The sequence below is a fragment of the Neopsephotus bourkii genome, unplaced genomic scaffold, assembly GCF_033783945.1.
Source record: "Neopsephotus bourkii isolate Nb327-2 ecotype Australia unplaced genomic scaffold, CSIRO-AGI_Nbou_v1 NB_168, whole genome shotgun sequence".
In the NCBI taxonomy this organism is placed as follows: domain Eukaryota; kingdom Metazoa; phylum Chordata; class Aves; order Psittaciformes; family Psittacidae; genus Neopsephotus; species Neopsephotus bourkii.
Window position 1 is genome coordinate 18,611,853 of NW_026900684.1, and position 20,862 is coordinate 18,632,714.

At 42.8% G+C, this 20,862-nt stretch overlaps 2 protein-coding genes across 2 annotated transcripts; one reads left to right on the forward strand and one right to left on the reverse strand.

Annotated features, from left to right (window-relative positions):
- Nucleotides 1–421: 421 nt before the first annotated feature.
- Nucleotides 422–5,925, reverse strand: LEPROTL1 (leptin receptor overlapping transcript like 1). Its single transcript, XM_061374539.1, has 4 exons — nucleotides 5,847–5,925; nucleotides 5,442–5,517; nucleotides 4,015–4,201; nucleotides 422–2,848 (listed from the first exon to the last, which is right to left on the reverse strand). Exons 1-4 carry the CDS (start codon nucleotides 5,860–5,862, stop codon nucleotides 2,732–2,734), a joined length of 396 nt encoding a protein of 131 aa, XP_061230523.1. The 5' UTR covers nucleotides 5,863–5,925; the 3' UTR covers nucleotides 422–2,731.
- A 322-nt stretch (nucleotides 5,926–6,247) lies between these two features.
- SARAF (store-operated calcium entry associated regulatory factor) lies at nucleotides 6,248–16,377 on the forward strand. The gene is made up of 7 exons (XM_061374552.1): nucleotides 6,248–6,368; nucleotides 6,784–6,959; nucleotides 8,166–8,550; nucleotides 11,596–11,704; nucleotides 13,687–13,802; nucleotides 14,322–15,548; nucleotides 15,587–16,377. Exons 1-6 carry the CDS (start codon nucleotides 6,263–6,265, stop codon nucleotides 14,345–14,347), a joined length of 918 nt encoding a protein of 305 aa, XP_061230536.1. The 5' UTR covers nucleotides 6,248–6,262; the 3' UTR covers nucleotides 14,348–15,548; nucleotides 15,587–16,377.
- The last annotated feature ends 4,485 nt before the right edge of the window (nucleotides 16,378–20,862 follow it).

The following is a 20,862-nucleotide window of genomic DNA, read 5'->3' on the forward strand; positions in this document are numbered from 1 at the left end:
GAGAGAGGATGTGGGGAGGGTCGAGGCGATTGCCTTCCTCAAGGGATTTTCCACCATTTCCCACCACTTTCTTCTGCTGAGACTCCCATCAGTCTTCAAATTTCAGAAATTATTACAAATATTAAAGGCTTGGTTTTTTCCTAATAAAAGTGTAGGATGTTCTCAATACATCAGAAGGTGAAAGTGCCCATCTACCACTTTGTGTAACAACACCAACAAACCAGAGTAATTCAAACAAACACGAGATAAAGTGCAGATGTGGAAAACAATTAGCAAAGCCAGCTCAGTGCAACTAGTGCAGTGCAGGGCAATCAAGCTTCTTCATACATTTTATGGAGTAGTCCAACTTAAATGACATGAAAACTCACCCAGAAGAACTACAGAGTTATCTGACAACTACAATAAAGAAAAAAGCAATTGGTATTTTAAACAAAATACTCATTTATTAGAGTATTTTTGATGAAACATACAGAACTCAAGATTGCTATTTAAAACTTTGATCAAAGTTTTTCCCTATACAGGATGGTAACGCCATCTCAGTGCATTTTATATGGAAGCATCGTACCTCTCAAGTGTAGCTCTTAAACCAAAGCAACACTGCACGTACACAGTGTGCAAGCAAAACAAGGTAATGCTGTAATGCGGTTAACATACAAAAAACGCATGGCCAATACATACAGTGTCAGCTCTATGGACAGTGATCTGAAGAGTAGCATTACGGGGAGAAGTTCACTTAGCAGTACAAGAATGAGAAAGAAAACACAGTTCCTGACCACAGAAAAGGTAACATCCAATTTATACAAATCCTGTGCATTCCTTCTTCACAAGGACTGCAAATGTAGCCACTGGTTTGGAAGACTTTCCGAAGCGTCCATTCTGCTGGGGGCAGGGATGCAGAGGTCTCACTGGAAAAAGTGACGAAACGAGTGATTCTGCAGCCCTCCAAATGTCACCATCACAGGCAGCCTGGTGAAGCGCTTATATGTGGCAGAGAGACCATCTGCTACAGACTGGCTCCTATACTAGTTTCTTGGCACCTATTTGTTCTTCTACCAGCACAAACTGAGCTCTTATACACAGGACAACATTAACAAAGCAGAACATGTAGGTAGCTACACCCGTGCTGCCCTACCTGCTGGTTTCAGTTCCTTTAATGTATCGTCTAAGTGATTATCTTACTATCGGACTTCAAATAGCCAAGCTTTATATTTTGTTTACATCCGCATACAAATCCTACACCTAAAACCTGTGCCTTTTCATACTGCTCCGTTGTTAAACTAAACCATAGCAACTGTCAGCTTTTAATTACGCAAAGTAAGTTTTGTAGATGTTTTAAGAACTGAACAAATACATACTTTAGCAAGTAGGTTTGGTCAAGTGTATCCCTGCATGTGGTACAATCAAACCTGATTACCTGGCACTCATCAACTATCTTGTCATGGAATGTCTAATGGATGATTTTTTCAAATGAAAAATCCAGACAATTTGAGAGGTATGCAGAAAACTTGTCTTACATATTTGAAGCTACATGTGCAATCTTACAGAACACAAGCTACAGTTACAGACAGAACATTAAATCTTACTAACCAATAGTGCAGAAGAACTTAAAAAGTCAGTGAAGTCACAGTTCAGACAGTGACTTCCAAAAAAGTCATGTCTCAGATGCACTCTGTGAAAGGAAATAAAATTTAAAGGGAAAATTATTCTTAGGCAAGTTAACACAAAGTTTTAAACTACATTTGAAAAGCTGTTTTATTTTATATATATATATATATACTATGTATAAAATAAATTAAAAAGGGCAAGGAGGAAATAGCCTTGTATATGCTTCAAATTGACACAGACCAGTAGTCCCATAAATGAACACTTTACCATCTTTGTGGTAAAAAGTTGACATAAAAGTTCAAAACCATACGATACTTATAAAGAGTTCAAAAGATATTTTTTAAAAAAATGGAATTTAAACATCATTTTCCCTTCCCCTACAATACACTTTAGTTTTGTATGTCATAGCATCAATACATTTAGAGAGTATGTGAGTATCACATCCCCTCAAGAACTGATAAAGAAGCAGGTAAAAGCGCTAGCGGTGTTAAAATTGAGGACTTCTCCCAAAAAACTCCACCTGCTCCTCAGCCTTCTCCTGAAATGAAGGCTATCAACATTCATCACCCAGTCTGAGGTATGGGCTGAATTAAAACCTGCAACTGGCACTCTTCACCCCGCCTTGCCTCTGCTAAAACAGCAAAGATCTGTTGATCTGGTAATTGACAACGGTGGTGCACAATCTCTTACCTCCATTCAGCTTGGATATAATTTAATCACGATATAAAAAATGTTATTTTGAAACACAGTATTAATGCTTAATTTCTTACAGAAAAAAAAAATCCACCAAAACCAACCAAACAACTTTAAATCCTCTTTGAAACCATGTTTAAATGTTCTTGTTCCAGATTTAAAGCTTCACATAAACACCAGACAGAAGGATGACAATTTTAAACCAAGAGAGCACCTAAAAACATACCATAGGTAAAAATGAAATCAATCATCTGTCCACTTCATGAAAAATGTAGGAACCCTGTCAGCAACAGTAGCACACTCAGAACGAACAAGGTGAAAAGGAACATCTAGAATACTCAAGAGGCTTGCTACGCTACTTCTCTTTATTGCCCATTCTCTCATTTTTATGGATGGCCGCTGCATGACAAGATGTCTGTGATAGCTCTTCCTTTCACCACTGCTGCCAGCTGAAGTCGTCATTGCTGCCAAAGACCAAGAAAAATCCTAGGATGGTGGCAAAGATGACGGTATTCCCCGTAAGAACAAGTGCACATGCACCCCAGTAGATCTGTGAACAAGGGGAATTTTGTTAGACATGTTTTGAACCGAATGCTGACAAGAAAAAAAGTAATGTTTTAATGTCATGTTCTATACAAAGTTCAGCAACAGGTCCATGATGCAAGAAGGTGGTATCTCATTATTCGGGGTTACAAAAAGAAGGCTGAGTTCATCCAGAATGACTCAACCAATTCACAGCTAGCCAAGTAGCACTGGTTCTTTTAGCCATGTTCAAAGTGCTGGCTAGCAGGCAAAGCTGTTTTGCTGCAGCATCCAAAAACAGTAAAGTAAGGCTGTGTAACAGCATCAGACACATCTGCAGCCCCGCAAGGCTTGCTGACCATGCTGTAACACTGTTTTTAAACCTGCAAATATCATAGAATCACAGAATCAGATAAATGTTTGGGTTGGAAGGGACCTTCAAAAGCTCATCCAGTTCCAACCCCCTGCCACAGGCCGGGGGACCTTCCACTAGACCAGGTCTCTCACAGCCCTATCCAGCCTGGCCTTGAACACTTATATAATATCCCAGTAACAAAACAGGAGGTGACTGTTTTCCAAAGACAGTGATTACTCAAAGGCATTCAAACTGACCCTCTGAGCTGTTCTTGCCTGAAGAGATTTTGTGAGAGAGCACTCCATGATTTTTGGACTTAGTAGTGCTCTCTGAAATTCACACAAACAAGGTCATCTTTTAAAGGATTCCAGTGAAAAGCCATCTTTGGGAAAGATGTAATGACAACCCAGAAGTTAAAAAAAAAAAACAAAACAATATAATGTACAGTGAGTGTAAAAAGGCATTGTTTATTCATGCTTCTTTAGCCCAACTGTTCCACAAACTGCCTTCAAAGTATTCAATACACTTTTATGTTTCTTTACTTGCCTGTTAAGTTTCCACTCTATTTTCTAGCCCCTTTTCTCTGCATTGCATATAGGCTGTTAGGGTTTATTCAACAGCCACGTGAAGCTACTGGCACTCATGACATTCTGCCGTGCTTCCATGTTAAGTGTTAGTTTTTCCTGCAGGCAAGAAATCCTGTTCTGTTTCCACAGCAGGCATCTTAAGTATGTATTTATAAGAACTGCTTAGTGCATGAGAGCTTTACCTTCAGTAATAAACAAACAGAACAAAGTTTTCTAGTAAAAACAAAAAAAATAGATTGAATTATTACTAACCAGTTCTGCTCTGGCAAACACTATTGGTAGCCCAAATGCTGAGACAACAATGCCTGTTGTAAGAAATATTGCTAGCTCCTTGCACGCATTGCTTGTAGCATCTGTGTCATCTACTAATCTTCTTGCTATGCAGTATGGGATAGGAGACAGGATGTAAAAAAACAGAACAAACAGTGGCCAGTACTGACTGAAAAAGAAAGGAGAAGAAAAGTTAAGATTAACTTGATTTACTTCACATTCTTCCTAAAAATCAGTGCAAGACATTTTCCCTATCCAGCACCCACATTCAGGACAGGCAAGCACATGCCCAGAGAGAGCAAATCCTCTTTGGAACCAGCTGACATTAACCAGTCTGTGAGCAGCTTCAGCTGACCTCAGCAGCAGAGAGCTCACTAACAGGATATTCATGAAGCACGACTTCACTAAGCAAGCCTACATCTAATGCCACATCACAACACAAGCTGAGCTCTGAAGTTTAACCTGTCAGCTTTCAGTGCACATCCACAGAACAGAGCAGTGTTCTCACCCCCAACACTCAGCTGCCCTGGGGTACCAAGGCTTTTCTTTAATCTGAATGTAACCCACAATAACCTACAAAAACTGCACCATCAAATTTGGCAACGTTTTCTTTCACTGCTTGCAGCTCACCATACTCAGTTTCTCAGACACAGTAATGCAACTGCTCACTGTTCCAATAAAACCTTACGGCATTGTTTGGAGTGTGGCTGCATAGCTGCCTAATGATCTCCTTACTAGGGGGCTGTGTGACTAACCCTGGTTTTGCAGCATAAGCAAGCTGGTGTAAGAAAGTGAGTCATGTGTAAAGAACTGCGATGCATAGCCACTAACATAATATTTAACATTAAGTAAGTAAATTCAAAAGATTTTCTGTTAAAGTCAGCATTCACTTGCAAAGGATCAGAGGCATAGGCCTAACTTTCTCAACTTCTGGTCTACTACTTTGCATATCCTGGCAAGAGGGAGACAGAAATGAGCAGACCAAAAGCAAACACAGGTATTGCAGATGCTGCAATACAAAGTGTGGTGCAGTGCCCACCAGATAGTCACTGATAGTCCAGCAACCACCAAGTAGGCAGAGAAAAGGCAAACACTTCCCCAGTAATACACACTATCTACGCTGGGGGAAGCCATCTGCCTGTGAATACCAGACGGACAACACTGGGGACACGTTAGGGCAGTGCATTCTTTAGCAGTTTGCAACCAGGCCTGGTAAAACTTAACTTCGGTTGCATTCATTTTTACAATTAATTAATCCTGGCTGGCCTGGGTTGTTTTTTTTTTTTTAAGCCAAAAATACCCTAAAACTCTCCCACCCACAAATAACGTATCAGTCCATCATTACAACATTAAGACTATTCTACAGTTACAGCCATACAACAAAAAATGAGGAAGAGAGTGCGCATTACTTGTACTGAGGAAGGGCACATCCGAGCATCAGGAACATCAGTCCGACCGCTCCCCCGAAGGACAAGCTAATCAAGGCTATAGCGGGAACACAAACCGACATAGGTGAAGGGTCCCACAAGCCGCAGAAACCACCGACCACCACCGCGAGACAAACGCGACCGCGGCCCTGCCACCGACAGAGCCCCGCTGTAGCCCGGGAAGCCCTGAGAGAACCCCGTTCCCCTCCCAGGGCAGAGGCCCCCTACGGCCACCGAGCCCACGCGGCGGTGCGACCCCAGCGGATGTGGCCCCAGGCCCACCCACCCCTCCCCACAAGGCCTCGGGCGCAGCACGGGACACCGTGGGGTAAGGGGGAGAGGGGTGGGGTGGGGTGAAGCGCCCCCGTTCCGCCGCGCCACGCATACCTTTGATGCCGGCCATGGCGCCGCCCGTCCCGCGAGCCGCACTGGCGGAAGACCCCGCGCCGGGAACCGCAATTGGCGCTGCCGGGAGCGAAGAGCGTATCCGCGGACGCTAGCCCCGCCCCGTTTCCTCTCACGTTCCGGCCACGTGACGCGAGTTACGTAGTGCTCGCGTGAACGGTCACAGCATCAGTTCCGCCCCGTCTGCGAAGCGCGGGAAGCCGGTGCCGCGCCGTCACGCGAAGTCCTGCAGCGGGTCTCCGCCCCTCGCCGCGCATTGGCCCTGATGGCTACCGGGGTGGGGCTTCGGGGTGGTGCCCGGTGCGCATGCTCAAGCTCTTGCCTCGCCCCTTCCTGTAGCATCAGCCAATGAGAGGAGCAGTCCGCGGAGGAGAGGGTTGATTCACCTTAGAGCTGTTATGGCGGCTGCCGGGCGCGTTGCGGTTGAGGCTCGGTCCCTCTCTGTGCTCTTCTTGCTTCTCCTCTGCGTTGCCGCGGGTCCCGCGTGGGGCTGGGGCCAGCACGGTGAGAGCCGTGGGGCTGGCTGTGTCTCTGTGAGGCCCTTAGTTGCTTCTTGCGTCTCTCCCGTCGCTATGGCGGCGGGCGGGTGCTGCGCGTTAGCGGCGGCCTGGTGCGGGGAGGGGGAAGCTCTGGGCCTGTATCAGGAGGGCTTCTTGGGTTGGGGTCACTGTAAATCGTCTTGTGCTGAATAATCCCCTTTTGCGATCCGCGGTGGTTGTACATTCTGGGAGGAATATCCCGGATTTCCTCCGAAGGGACGGGGAACTCTGCTGTGTTCCCCTCTGCACCTTTGGTGCTTCTGAAGGCTTCGTCTCTTAAAGAAGGCACGCCGTTGTGTCCTTTATATCGTCAGCCTTGTCCTGAAAGGAGGCCCCTATGTCGTCTGAGCAAACGTTGACCTTTGTGCCACCTGTTTCAGGGAGGGTTCTGCTGCGGGAAGTGCAAGCGCTCACTCTCCACAGAGGGCAGTACACGACAGCCCGGCGGACAGCGGCAGTCCCTCAGTTGCAATGCACAGGAGGCACTGCTGGATGCTCCCACATCCCGGAGGTTGTTCAGTGTTACAACAAAGGTTGGGATGGTTATGATGTACAGGTAACTGTCAAAACTGGTTACACGTTTAATGAAATCCTTTCCCCCAGACTTGGCAGTAACAGTGCAACAGAGTCAGTTCAGATTGCCTCTTGCCAGAGGATCTTTAACAACTAAAACTTAATCTAAATACTTCTTGGGTTTGGGTTTTTCATGCTGTGGGTATAGCTTTGAAATATTCCTAAGGTCTCTAATGTAAAAATGCTGTGTAGCAAACCTTCATTAGTTTTAATTAAAATGTTTTGAGTTTAGAAAATTAAAAGTCTTGCGACCCCCGGAGGATGCTCTTGCTTTGATTTTGCTGCATGGTTTTCCAATTTTTATTAGAGTAGCAGGGGCTATAAATATTTGCATCACTTCAGCTCTACATTTTAAAAGCTAAATTTCAGACTTACATGTATGACTTCATCTTGCATGTTAGTTTGTCAATACTAGTCGGTAAATAGTCTGGTATTTCTGTTAGCTACAGGCTAGGCTTCTGTCAATAGATTAACCGGGAATCAAGGCTGAAGATAATTAAAACTGACACAGTATTGCAAAAGTACAGTCAAACTTGAATTAGCAGTTGGTACTGGTGTCCTGATTTATTAATTTAGAAACTACGGGGGGGGGGGGGGCAAAGATATGTTACTTGCAGTTGGAGGTGATAGTTAAGTTCAGCTCTGTCAAGGAAATACGAGACAGGAACTGGCATATATTCAACTGCATAATTGCAGTCTGATTGTTAAAGTGTTGCAAGTGAATGTCTAATGCCTGTCCCACTTCTTTTGATTTCTATGTGGACACAAATGTCATCAGGTCCACTGGATTTCATGCTTCCATATTGTGTTTTTGCAGCTGCCATCCAGTTCACATGGGACAGGCGTTTTATTAAGTAACTGTTGCACAGGCTACAAGTTATTTTTAGAATATTCCTGTGCCTGAAGAAGGGATACTTGAAAAACCTGTTCAGTGGATCTGCCAGAGTTGTAACTCTTGTGTTTCGAAAGATTGGATATTTTTTTAACTTCTATGATTTTAAAAGACCGTCTTGGTTAACTTCAAATTCCCTGTCCTTTTCAAAATAAGAATGCTCAGAAATTTTTTACCCTGTGGCCTTTTAGATGGTTTGTTAGCAAATGCAGCTTTATTTCGGAGCATATCTGGGGGAGCAGACAGGTATTTTCGTCCCTGGAGCAGGAGATTTTACTTTGTGTTTATTGTTTTCAGTGGCAGTGCAAAGCAGACCTGAAAAATACCCACCGGTTTGGATGGATCGAAGTGAGCTGTGAAGGCTATGATTACCCAGATGATCCTTACATCTTAAAGGGCTCCTGTAGTTTGCTGTTCAGGCTAGAGCTGACTGAGGAAGGCGAAAGGAAAGTGAAGAACCCTGGAAGCTTTAGCTATTATGAGTCAAGGAAGGATTCTTCCGATTCTGGTGCTGGAGCAATTCTTGTAGTTGTTCTCCTGGCTCTTGCTTTTGGAATATACAAGTTCTTCCTCAGCAACCGGCAGCCTGAGCAGAGTTCTGATGATGGAAATGGATTCACTAGGCCTTCCTGGCAGAGTCATCAGGCACCTCCTCCTCCTGGTTTTAAGTCCAGCTTCACAGGTAGGGCTATAAGACATTTACAGCTCTCAAAATATTAAGTAGGAGGGTCCTGTTTTATTTGCAGTAAGTGCAGGTGGGATGGACTTAAACATGGGCAGTGCATCGGCATGGGACATGGCAGTGGAATGGACAGTGCATCGGCAGTTGCCTCTGTGAATTGGCTGCACAGCCTGCAGCCAGCAGTGCATTATCTTCTTCATTCAAAAGTGAAAATAAGAACTTGATTTACCACAGGCTTTCCGGGCAAGCTGTCCTTTGAAAATCCATCTCCCTGTGCTCTGCAAGTGTTCTTTTCTGCTCTGAGAAACAGAAGGATTGTGACAGAATAATTTTCATAAAAAATCTGAAAGAGAGAATGGTCTCACACAGGCAGAAACAAACTCATGCCGAAGAAGCACTTGGAAGCTTTGCAGAAGGGTCTTTCAGCCATTGGGCTGCTGACCCCTGGTTTCATTCACAAAGCAACTGATGGAATTAAGTGTCATGTACCGGTCCTGTTTAACAGGTGCTTCAGTGTAGTCCCAGTGGTTGAACGATTTGGTTCCCAGAGCATAAAACAGTGTCTGAAGCTCGTGTGGTACCTTTCATGTGAAGTTGGAAATTCCATGTGCAGTGACAAGACTGCTGTAAGGAAAAGATGCACGTTTTCTTTTCCCAGAAAACCGATTACTTTTGTCACTTAATAAATGGTCTGCCTTAGAAGGTCATAGTGTCCAAGGGAAATAAACATGATTCATCTGGTGTGTGACCAACTTGTCTAATTAACCCTGTGAACATGTGAAATGCTCACAGCATTGGAACTCAGATTATGTTATGACAAGTTGTTTGGTTTGGTTTATTTTGTGAGACAGAGAAGGGGTTCTATCAAGTAAATAAATAGCAAGGATTAAGTTTACTAAAACATAACCTTTTGATGAAGTAATGCTTGTCAATGCTTTCCTCTAGGTTGGCTCAACCCATTTGGCCAACAGAGGGTGCCAGTATAACTCTTTTGGATACCCCTGTGCAGGGCACGTGCAGCACTTTCAGATGTACCTGCAGCGGAAAATGAAAGGGATTCTGCTTCTGTATTACTAGTGACTTTGCAAATTGGTTTCTGTGTAGTTATTTCAGACCTCAGACAGTCTGTCTATGCTGCATGTGCATCTGTGACTTAAGTGTGGACACGTTACTTGCCACTGGCAGCATTGTATTTGTTTCTAAAAGCTCTGGTCATAAGACAGGATGCTGTCATACTGAGCACAGGCAGAACAGAACAAGGAGTTACTTTTTTTTTTTTTTCCTGTCCTGTTTCTCGTCAGTTAATTGCACCAGTGCATTTTTCATTGCAGGAGTCTGAAATCTAGCAAGGGTAGGACCTTCAAAGTACATTTTCTTGATGATTATTGAAAATTGAGACACTTAAAGTGCAAATTGGGAGCCATATGAGGCTTACCTTACAGTATTTTTAATAACTACTGTCAATGATTTTTCCTTGGATTTCAAACAGAATGAGGAGGAAAACCTATTGAATGTGGGGCCAGCTTAAAAACATTATATGTCATGCTCCTTCATTAATCCAGTGTCTGCCTTAGATTTTGGCAGTGGAGCAGAAGCACATCTCTGAGTGCGTATGTCCATGTGTTCCAGGAATGTAATAGTCTTTGAAAATCGAGATGGTAGTGAAAAGCCATGTGGTTCACTTATTGCTGTTGATACTTAATTTGCTTAATTTAAAATCCCCTCAACATTCAGGATGAGTTCTGTGAAACTTGTTTAGCTAGCGTGTCTTAAGTTCCACTTTTTCTCTGTTAGTGGGTTTGACATGATCCTTGATGTTTACTATAGCTATTTCAACAAGAAATGACTGTTTTCTGAGTCAACGTTCAGCTTTGAACAAATGAGTTAGTTCATCTTCCTGATTAATAATGTTTTACAGTAAATTAAGTGCTTTTTTTGCTGTTGTTATTCCAAATCATCTTAGTTTAATGGTTGCATCATCCCATTGAGTTTCTTTCTCCCAATGCATTCAGATTGAAAGTCAACATCATATCCAGTGTATACTTAAACTGATTTATTTTTTTTTTAATCTTTCATAATTTCAAACAATCTACACCAGTTTGAAGATAAACAAGGCCCCATATAACTTCGACATATGAAATCTGTTTCACTTACTTAGGTGGGCATGCTTCAGGAAAACGCTGATGTCACCTTCTGTCCTTGCCTTTTACACTTCCTTATGTGTTAAAATTGTGGTTGAGCTTAATTCTTGCACCTGTGTTTTCTCTAGACCAGAAAATTATTCTACTTTGGTTTTGTGCTTTTTCTTTTAATTTCTGACTGGAAGAAGACATTCGGTTCTGAGTCAGAACCTCATGTTATGCGGGTCACATGTAAAAAATCTGTGACTCTCCTTCCCCCATAACCCACTTGATACGCTTGCAGTTTCATTGCAGTGTTTGTCAAGCTTGGTGACTCATGCATAATGAGAACTTTGCAGTGTGACTGCAGTTAGGGTGTCTTTTGATAACAAATACCAGACTAGGAGTACCAGAAACAATACAAAGTAATGTTAGCCATTAAACTGAGCCACTCGAAATGTGCAGCTGTTCTGAGATTAGAAGCGGTGTGTCTTAGTGCTTAGTTTGCTGGTTGGTCTTAAGTACTTGATTTCTGTTCCTGTATCTGCTTCTGGCCTGCTCTGTGACCTTGAGTAGATTATTCTTTCTTCATTTTCTTTCTATTTTTAATCTAACTTGTCTGTTTATAAATCTGCAGGCAGGGACTCTTTGCCATGTTTTGCAAACATCAGGGCTGTGAGATTGAGTGGAAGCTATTTTTTAACATAAAGCTCCTTACATTAGTATTTGTTTCTTTGGGTTTTTTTGCCTGCTTTCCAGACTGTGGGGCTTTTCAGTTTAAGCTTCATCAAGAATCTACTGAAATTGTAGCAAGCTTATTGTCTCATTTTCCATTATTTTTAATAGGAGAGAATGTTGTTGCAACAGCTGGCCTGAGGATTAGGTGCCACTAACTGATCTGTTTCTTATTTTCATTTTATTTAAGATGACAACATCTTTGGGGCTCATTCCTATCATGGAACCAATTCAGGACCAGGATTTTGGACTGGATTAGGAGCGGGAGGTTTGCTAGGCTACTTGGCTGGCAGTCACAGGTAAAATATGCATGCTACCAGATTTTATGTATTTAAGCTTTTACTGGCTATGCTATACACTGCATTTGCATTGTTGCTAAGCTTTCAGGCCTGTATTGTTCAAGCCATAAAATCCTACTGCCAGAACAATTTTGAGAGGCAGTCTATAGCTCCAGCAGCAAAGACATTTTAAGCATGTTTCTTGATAAGAGGAATTGGGAAGACTGAGGTACTTTGTTCCACTTTAGCTGATTATTCTGACCTGCCACAATGGCCTGCAGATTTAAAATGAGCATTTAAACAATCCATCCTCAGGCTGCCTTAAATCAAATAATAATATTTAGTGTAAAACCACCTGCAGATGGGTTTCTTGTGTCAGTGTCATCTCTTCTAAAGTCAGTCTGGATGGCAGCTGCTCTTCTGCAATACTCAGTATGGTCAAATTTAACAGCTTTTTAACCTACAGTCTCCTAATGGCCTATGTGTGGAAATCCAAGAGGTGTGGGTTTCGAAAGAACTTGTAGGTTGTGTGCAAGTTGCATTTTGGAAAAAACATAACTGTATTCAAAAGCAGCTTCAGTGCTGGAGTAAACATCTGCTGGTCATGTTTGCTAAACACTTTTAAACATTTAAAACACATCCTTTTTAGATAAACAGTTTAAAGGGAGCAGTTGCTGCCATTTTAGGCTTTACTAGAGAAAATATGTGCTCCTGCAGGGAATCTTTAGAGCTCAACAGTGTTCCTCTGTTTATCAAATAACTGCATGTGTATCAAGTCTAATCCTGTAGGAATGCAGTAATAGATTAAATATAGCCACATACATTTTTCTATATTGAAAGCTTGTGTTAAAGCATCTGTCTCCACTGTAAAGTTTGGGGGGTTTTGGTAATGACAGAAGCATTATCAGGATTGCCTGTTTATTAAGGAAGTAAAAACTTGGGAGGTAAGAGAATTTCTAAAGTGCCTAATGTGCAGCCTTGATCTCATAGAGTCAGGTAAGATGGAACTGAGATGATGATAATGCCATCGACAGTAGAAATTGGCTATAAAATCGCTTTAGAGGTTAAAAGGTTGTATCTTGGATTAATGATCTTAGAGGTCTTTTTCAACCAAAAAGATTGTATGATTCCATGATCTTATTATATTAACTGTGCTCAGAATGATAAAAGTTATTATGTCCCAAAGGTTTTGTTGACTTGATATTTCTTAAGTCTTAAATATGTCCCTTATGTTTAAGCACTGTATTTACGTATTATCTACATACAGGCTGGTTCCTTGATTTCCACACACACGCCCCATTTCAGTAGCCTCCTCTTACTGTTCAAGATTAGGGGCTGAAGTGAATATTTTAAGTCCAAGCATATGAACAAGCTTTCTAACTTGGGCTTCTTTTATTTTAAAATAGTTCATTTATCTTATAACTTTTCTCAGTCATTTGAAATGGTGTGCCTGAAAACACTGGTCAGAATGTGTGGGAGAGAGATTTGTAAACTTCAGTGGCAGGAAACTCCATATCCATAGAAGCAAGTAATTTGATTCAGTAAGTCAAAGGTCATGATGTTAGTCTTAATGATGCAACATTTTCAAAGTAGTTAAAAGAGCAAAATAGAGGGATATTTTCTTTTTTGTCGTAATGTGGCTGGGATATAGCTGTATTTGCCCTAGTGTGTTTTAACTTCAGTTGTCAAATCCACTTTCTTGTCTGAGAGAATCTAAAGTGAAGATTTCAGAGGGAAATATTTCCTCATTTTCAATTGTTAGAATTGCTTATCCTGAAGAATGAAGTTTCATTTCATTTTGGAAGTCTACAGATGTTACTGTGACAACACTGGATATTCTTGTTCTCAGCACATTAATGCATTAAATGGGGAGATTTCCAGCTTTGAAACAACTGCCTGCTTACAGTTTTCCCTCAGATGCAGTCCCCTTGTTTGGAATGGTAACTACTTATTTTTTCATGATGTCACTAATGAAACCTTTTTTCTCCTCTGTTTCTCATCAGAGCACGGCCACATTCCCCATACTACAATATGTGGACAAATGACACAGCTGCACCTCCAATGAATGGGCAGTCAAGCAATGCCACACAAGATAGTTCAGGAACAAGAACTGCTTCTGGTAAGACAAAAGACCCCTTAATCTCATGAAGCTAGAGAGACTTGAACCTGTCAAAAATAACACTGGTGTTAGCTGAGGGTCAGCAAGCATCCTGTGTTTTATTTTACCAGTTGGTACAGGTGGTCATGTAATGGTGTCCCTTATTTCTGTTTCGTGTTCAACTAGGGCAGCACTGTGGGGCATGAAGCTCCCCACCGGCCTACAGCAGCTATGGTATCACCAATGTCAAGCTTGTCTTTGCCTGCAAGGTGCATTAGTTTGAGGCTTTCCCCTTTGGCATGCACTACCCATGCCCTTCTCTAGCAAACATGTATAAGCATGTTCTTCGTAGAACGCAGGTTGTCTAAACACCAAGAACGGAATATTTCTCAGGCTGTTCAGCCCACAGTTGCTTGCTTTTGTACTTTATGTGATTATGTGTAACTCATCTCACTTGCCACCTTTATCCTTTTCAGAGGTACAGAGCTCTGTAGAAAGGCTATGGTGGAGCTGACAATTGTTATTTTCTTGTCTTTGCAGGGTTTGGGGGCACAAAACGAAGATGAAGTCCTTGACGTTATTACATCTGAGTGATTGAACTAATCTCCCTGTGTGCTAGTACTTTTTTATTAGTAGTAGGCTTCACAAGTGGATATGAAAAAAGGTGTGAAGGATTAGAGTTCTAAGAATTCCTTACTTCCCCTGTGGGGGAAGTTTAGGGTATCACAGGTGTACAGTGCCTGTACATGAGGGATTGTGGCACTGGTACCCTTGCCAGATCCACGAAGCCAAGCAATTTACTCATGTTCTGGGCTTAATTTCATTTAATCCAGAATTTCTGAGGTTTTTTTTTTTCCTCTTTCTTAGTGGTCCAGCATCTGAAAGCCTAGTGTGTGATGCACCTGATATCTGAGGGGTGCTGCTCTCTGAAACTACTCTTGTTTGTCAAATTGTGAGCATTACTATACATGCAGTCAGCTACTCAAATGAGTCTCAGGTGTTTACCTTAGCGGACAAAAGCAAAACTATATATATAGAGACAGAAACTAACATTAATGTTTGTATCTCTGCTGTGTGACTATTGGAGCCAAAGTTTTGGATTTGACGATGCTCCATGTTGTAGAGTTCACCCAAGTGGCTCTGCAGACCTGGAGGGTTTTGTGTTTGAATTATGAAGAAAAATTAAACATGAAATGGGACAAGATAGTCCTTCTTTAAATTGGACCTTTTTCTGGAAGACTGAGGTCATTTAGACTTGGGGGCTACAGCCACTTTGCCCGCATTGAGGCTCCAGACTTCTTTTTACAGTGGGTGTTAGCAATGCTTTGAAAACCTTCTAATGTGAACAGTCTGTCCTGGACACTGTAAACCAAAGGTGCTGATTGCAGGAGGGAAGGAGCATTCTTAATCCAAAGCTAGCAGTATCTTGAGAACACATAGCAGGCCTTGAGACTAAGCAGAGAAGGAAATTGAATGTCTAATGGGATGTAAACCTTCCCAAATGTACCTTTTAAAACAAAGGGCTGTCAAAGAGCGGGAAGCAGAGAGGCCTTGCTTTGTTCTGTGATGATGATTTGGAGCTCTGAGAAGCATCATATGGTTCTCGTGTGATTGACAGTGCCCTAGAGAGGCAGTGCTGAAAAGAAACAGAGAAATTTCTCAGGGCTGGGAGGGGAGAGAAGAGTGAAAAATGGGCTGCTTGACCACTGGGTCTTCTCCAGAGGCAATCCTAACACAGCTTAGAAGTGTGTGTGTGTGTGTGTGTGTGTGTGTGTGTGTATATGTGTGTGCACGCACATGCACAGCTTTTCTACACTGGCAGCAGCCTAAGAAGCATATCCCATCCTTGGGAAAATACTGTGTCTGGGGTTTGATGTAAGCTGCTGCAGCAAAAGCAGAGCACTGTTCTGCTGATACAAACTGCATATCCATGAGGAGATTCAGCAGGTATGGTTAGTCTAGGGAAGTGGCTTCAGCATTACTCATCAAAAAGCAACTATGTCTGTTAACGAGAACGGAAATGACTGGCTCAAATGCTAATGCCTGAATTCAGTGTTTGGCTTAAGCAACAACAGCAGCAAAAGAAAATCTTTAAGAAGTCATCAGAAGCTATGACAAAGTGTAGAGCTTGCACTGAAAACGTGGAGATCATGATAAAATTGATAACTTGAGGATAAAATAGTGGTTTGCTTCTCAGAGCAGAGCTGCTTGTGGATTTGGCAAAAATATCTTCATTAATAGCCTGCTCTATCAACATAGCAGGCCTGTTAGAAAGTTTAACCTTCTATGAGGAAAAGTATATGATAAATTTCTATCTTTTTGACCAAATATAGCAAAATAATGTATTTTAAATGTGAAGGTCTTACATCTAAGTGTATTCAGATTCAAACTTGTCACAGTCAATACTGTTTGCCAACTAATTACCTAACAGTGAAACTGGATTTCTGCTAACTGGGTAGTTTGAAGCTGAAGTTTGCTCTGAAGTTATGGTGTGTTACAGAATGTTTTAAACAATGTTTTCATTTGTATTTATAGCTTCTGCATGAAATGTGATTTGATGCATAAACCTGATAAATAAATTACTGTTGTTTCTGAATCTGTTTGTAGGATACTTTTGCCCTTCCCTTTGATAAAGCAGTTAAGTGAACAAGGAGTATTTTTGTCTTTAAAGCACTGTCTTGAGGTCTTCAGGGATGGCACAGTTTGGTTTTCAGGGTTAGCTGTATCTCACCATCCACTTCTTGGATGGTGTAATCCTTTACCCCCTGACACAGAGCTGGTAAACTCTATACTGTTTCAACAAAATAAGCCAATACCAGGAATAGCGTTACTTAATTGATTGGGTTTTCAGTAACAAAATACTGAACCAGGCAAGGAAAGAAAGGATTCCTTCCTTGTAAATCAGGGTTTCACATCTCAGCCTGCAGAAAAGCTCTGTGATGTTGGCAAGTTCCTGGTTTTGCAAGATGGTTATCTGAACCTTTCAAAAGTTATGATCCCTGCTGCTGTTCCAGTTGTGGATGTAGCAGAACTCTACCCAGAGACAGCAGCTGATGGATCTGCTTCTCATACTGAGACTGTGTCGCTGCTGAACAGAGACATGGCCTGTATAGGTAGAGGCAGTTCAGCCTCTTGGGTGTAGTAGTAAAGTAGGGTTAAACAATTCTGATAGAAAAGTTTGCTTGATTAAGGATGTCAAGGCTCCTGAATCAAAAGGACTTGTGGGATACCTCACTCCCTGAACATCTGGACTGGAAAGCCCTAGTCTTCCTTCTGCTCCTGGACAGGGTTTTGACAGGGTCTTCACAGGAACTCCATAGTTGCAAGGCATATGTAAATGCTTAAACTGTTAATTGCAGTTCTACTTGGCACCTGGGACTATTCCTACTCTGACATGGCTTGCATCCTCACACAAAGCTAAAGCTCATTACAGGAACAAAACTCCTGGTTTTACAGCTGACTTCCCCTGAAGCATGTGATGAAAGAAAAAAAGATGCACAGAGATAAGCTTTCTCTATGCCACTATCTTGTGACTCAACTCCCAGGTCAGATCTTGGCTAGTTTTGCAGACTTTCCTGCCTATGCAACTTGTTCCTTTTGCTGGGTGCAAAGTGTTGTGTTAGACTTGTCTGCAAGGAGAGATGGTATGTTGTGTTAGGCTTGCTTTTTACATACAAATTTTCTGTGACCATCGCTTTACATCACTGAGTTCCAAAAGAGGAGTTAAACCCAGATAGCATGACTTCCAGCACTAGGAGTAGTTGCACAGAGAAATTGCTGGCAGAAAGTAACAAGCAATGCCTGCCTACACAGCTATCTAAAAGCTGAAAATGCAGTATTTGTTCACAGGCTGTTGGTGTATTTTTCCCTCCTTAGTAATAGCAGATTAGTGTTAGCATTTTCAGAATACCTATCAACCAGTGATTGCTCAGCTGCCTTCAAAATGAAGTACATGAGCAAAAACCACAAGTAAAATAAAAAAGACCCAGCCTCAGAGATGCAGTCTGTACCTGAAGACAACGCTGCTGTCCCATGTTGTATGTAATGAAATGTATCATCAGGTCCCTTGTTCTCCTTCCATACACAAGGGCAGCTGGGGGTTAAGCGCTGCATGGGAGAGGTTCTGAATCCCTCAGCATATTTTGCTGCACCCTTCCTCTGCAGCTGACAGTAGTCTTCACTTTCTGACATTGTTTCTATGCAGCTGTGTTTTGTCGGTGCTAATGAAAATAATCAGCAGGCTCCTGTATTCACCTCCCACTGTCTTCCTTCTTGCCTCTGAGTGTCAATGTTTCTTTGCTAAGGAAGTGACAAGCACTTGCAAAAAGTACATTGAGCTGGAAATAGCTGGTGTAGATTGAGATGAAGTCAAAGGAGCAAACTGTCAGGCTGTGAACTGACCCTTGTGGGCAGTGTGTCTGTGAAAGGAACTTTTCAGCTTTCTGTCAGAGAAGCAGTTTGCCAAGGGTACAGTATGGGCAGCTGGTGGCTGGAGCAGCTGGAGGACTAGCGAACTGCCGGCATGGGGAAGACCTGAAGACATCCCTTCCAACCTACCTTAGAAGCTACTAAGGTCTGTATAACCAGGAAGCTGGCCTAGGATGTGCTAGCTCAGCCTCTCCCACAGGCATGCCATTGCAAGTCGTTTAGGCAGATGTATGTTTAAAGCTATCAGATACTTCTGAAAATGCCACGATGCACAAGAAAGGGGACTTGGCCCTGCGTCCACGTTTCTTTCCCACAGTAATGTGTCTTGGAATGAGCTGAGAAGGCCAGAACTGGAAGGAGGAGCAAGCAGCTTGATGAAGGGTACAAGTTTACACCTGTACTAGCCAAAGCCAGGCTTGCAGGAAGAGCATTGGCCCTGCTGTGTCCTGTCTGTTTGCTTTTCTCGTACAACAGCAATAAACACAAGGCAGCTCTAATAGCAGTTGTATCAGGATTATTTTACTGGGCTTGAAAGTTTAATCCTGAATCCCTAAGCAAGTCCTAAATACAATTATCAGTAATATATATTGGCACCTTTTGCTCTGAGGACCATCTGAGCCATAGCCCAATCCAGTCTTCAGACTACCCAGTATGGTTTGGTGGCGATAATCACCACCTGGTGAAAGACCAGGTTCTCTTAGGTTACCACACAGAGAATTTCTGCTCACTTTCTGGATTTGCCTTGACTTTCCCTGGTGCTGAGACTCTTTTTCAGCCTTTGCTCTATGGCTGTATTTGGATGTCATTGTACGGGGTCCTCTGAGGCTTGGCCTTGAGGTCATAGCCCCCTGTGCCCTGGTAGTGTGAGGGTTATGTCAGCACTGGAATTACCGGCAATCCCAACTACCTTCTGCTGCTGATGAGTAATGGGACTTACTCATCTCCCAGTCAACTCCTGTGGTCATTTTCCTGCCATTTAGCAGCTGTAAGTGCACTGCATCTGCTTTAACAGACAGAAAGAGTTATGGCTGAAGAGAAAAGGAAAAAGAAAGGTGTAATGAATGTAGATGAAATGTTAAGGTGGAACTGCTTTGCAGAGCTCACCTTCATGCTGGGAGTATTTTATCAACATTCTTTTTCTAGGAGGAGGAGGAGTACTTTCTTGCTGTGGATTTGAATAATACCATCAGTGCTTTCTGCAGTACTCCAACAAGAGTGTGAGACTTAAAACTGTAACGGGCTCAGTGTTTCCTAAAGTCAGACCTGTTGGGTGCTCAGTGCAGTTTGATACACAGCTTGCAAATAATCGTTATCAGTAACAAGTGAGGTTATATCAGTACAGAAATACATGTGGTTGCAGCATAGACAGAAACAAACTGATGTTTGTGATGTCTGTGAAATTGAGGTAAAAATCAAGCTCAAAGTAGGCTGAAATACCTCAGAAAATTGTTCCTCTCTCGGCTTTCAAGTCGAGGATCCTGATCAGCACAACATTGTCACCTGCTGCTGATATCTACTGTCAGCACTGAAGTGCTCTTTTCCTTATGTAGGCAAATCTTGCATCCTCATCCTGACTATGAGAAAACCAGCCAGGCCCCCTGGGTCACAGTGCAGTGTGATTATTCCTTGGCAAGCCTGTGTGGTTAATTCTACATGCTCTCCTCCATAGCAGGTGGAAAGATTTATTTCCTTTTTAACAAGGAGCTGGGGATTGGGCTGTAACTCAGTGAGCGCGTATAGAGCTGAAATTGTGCAAACATAAGCGATGAGAGGAAGACCACGCTGAAATCAAGTAGTCCAGTTTTACCCAAGGTACTAATACATTCCCTTTAGCTCAGCTGATGCAGCTGCTTAAGGGAAATTAGGGTTTGGACAGACACTGACTTTTACATTGCAGAGTTGACAGAAACAGAACTTTCTGCAACAGCTGAGAGAATTACACTGCAAACCACCTCTAAAAGCGTGTGAGTACTTCTGAACGTGCTACTGAGGCATCTGTTCTGCTCCAGTCTTTGTTTGCTCAAGCACCTGAGAGGCCTCATGGAGCAATGAGCGCTACCACTTAGCTTCAGCTTGGCAGACCTCCAAGCCAAGAGGCTGTGGGTGAGGGAAGATTGTATTTGATGACCTTTGGACAGCATGTCAGGAGAGGCCCATGAAAACAGCTGAGCTACAGGAATGTTCCATGCCCTGGAATGACAAATGGAGCAAGGGCAAGGAGCGGTCACCAACAGAGACCTTTGAAAAATGATGCAGGATGCTCTGGTGATGCCAGTCCACATATTGGAGGGTGTTTTGGTGTGCTGAAGTACCTGCATCCCCCAGTCTGCACATGGTTTATAAGGACATCATATACATTCCAGTGCAGGGTCAGGCCATCCCTGCTGTTCTCTTCCTCTCCTCCTATCCATACAGGTCTCCAAGCAGGCTGGCTGGCTGGCAAGGGGAGACTTGCCAGGATTGGCATGCTTTTCCTATCCTGCAGTGGTGCCTCAGGGCCCCAGCACTGGCTGGGAGAGGAAACCTCTTACTGGGCACCAGTAAGACACAGCCTGGGTCCTTCTGGGTCCCCAGACAAAGGCTGGAGGCAGGGATTAACCTGCAGGGAGGGGTGGATGGGGTGCGGATTTTCCTGTTCCTTTCTTACCTTGTG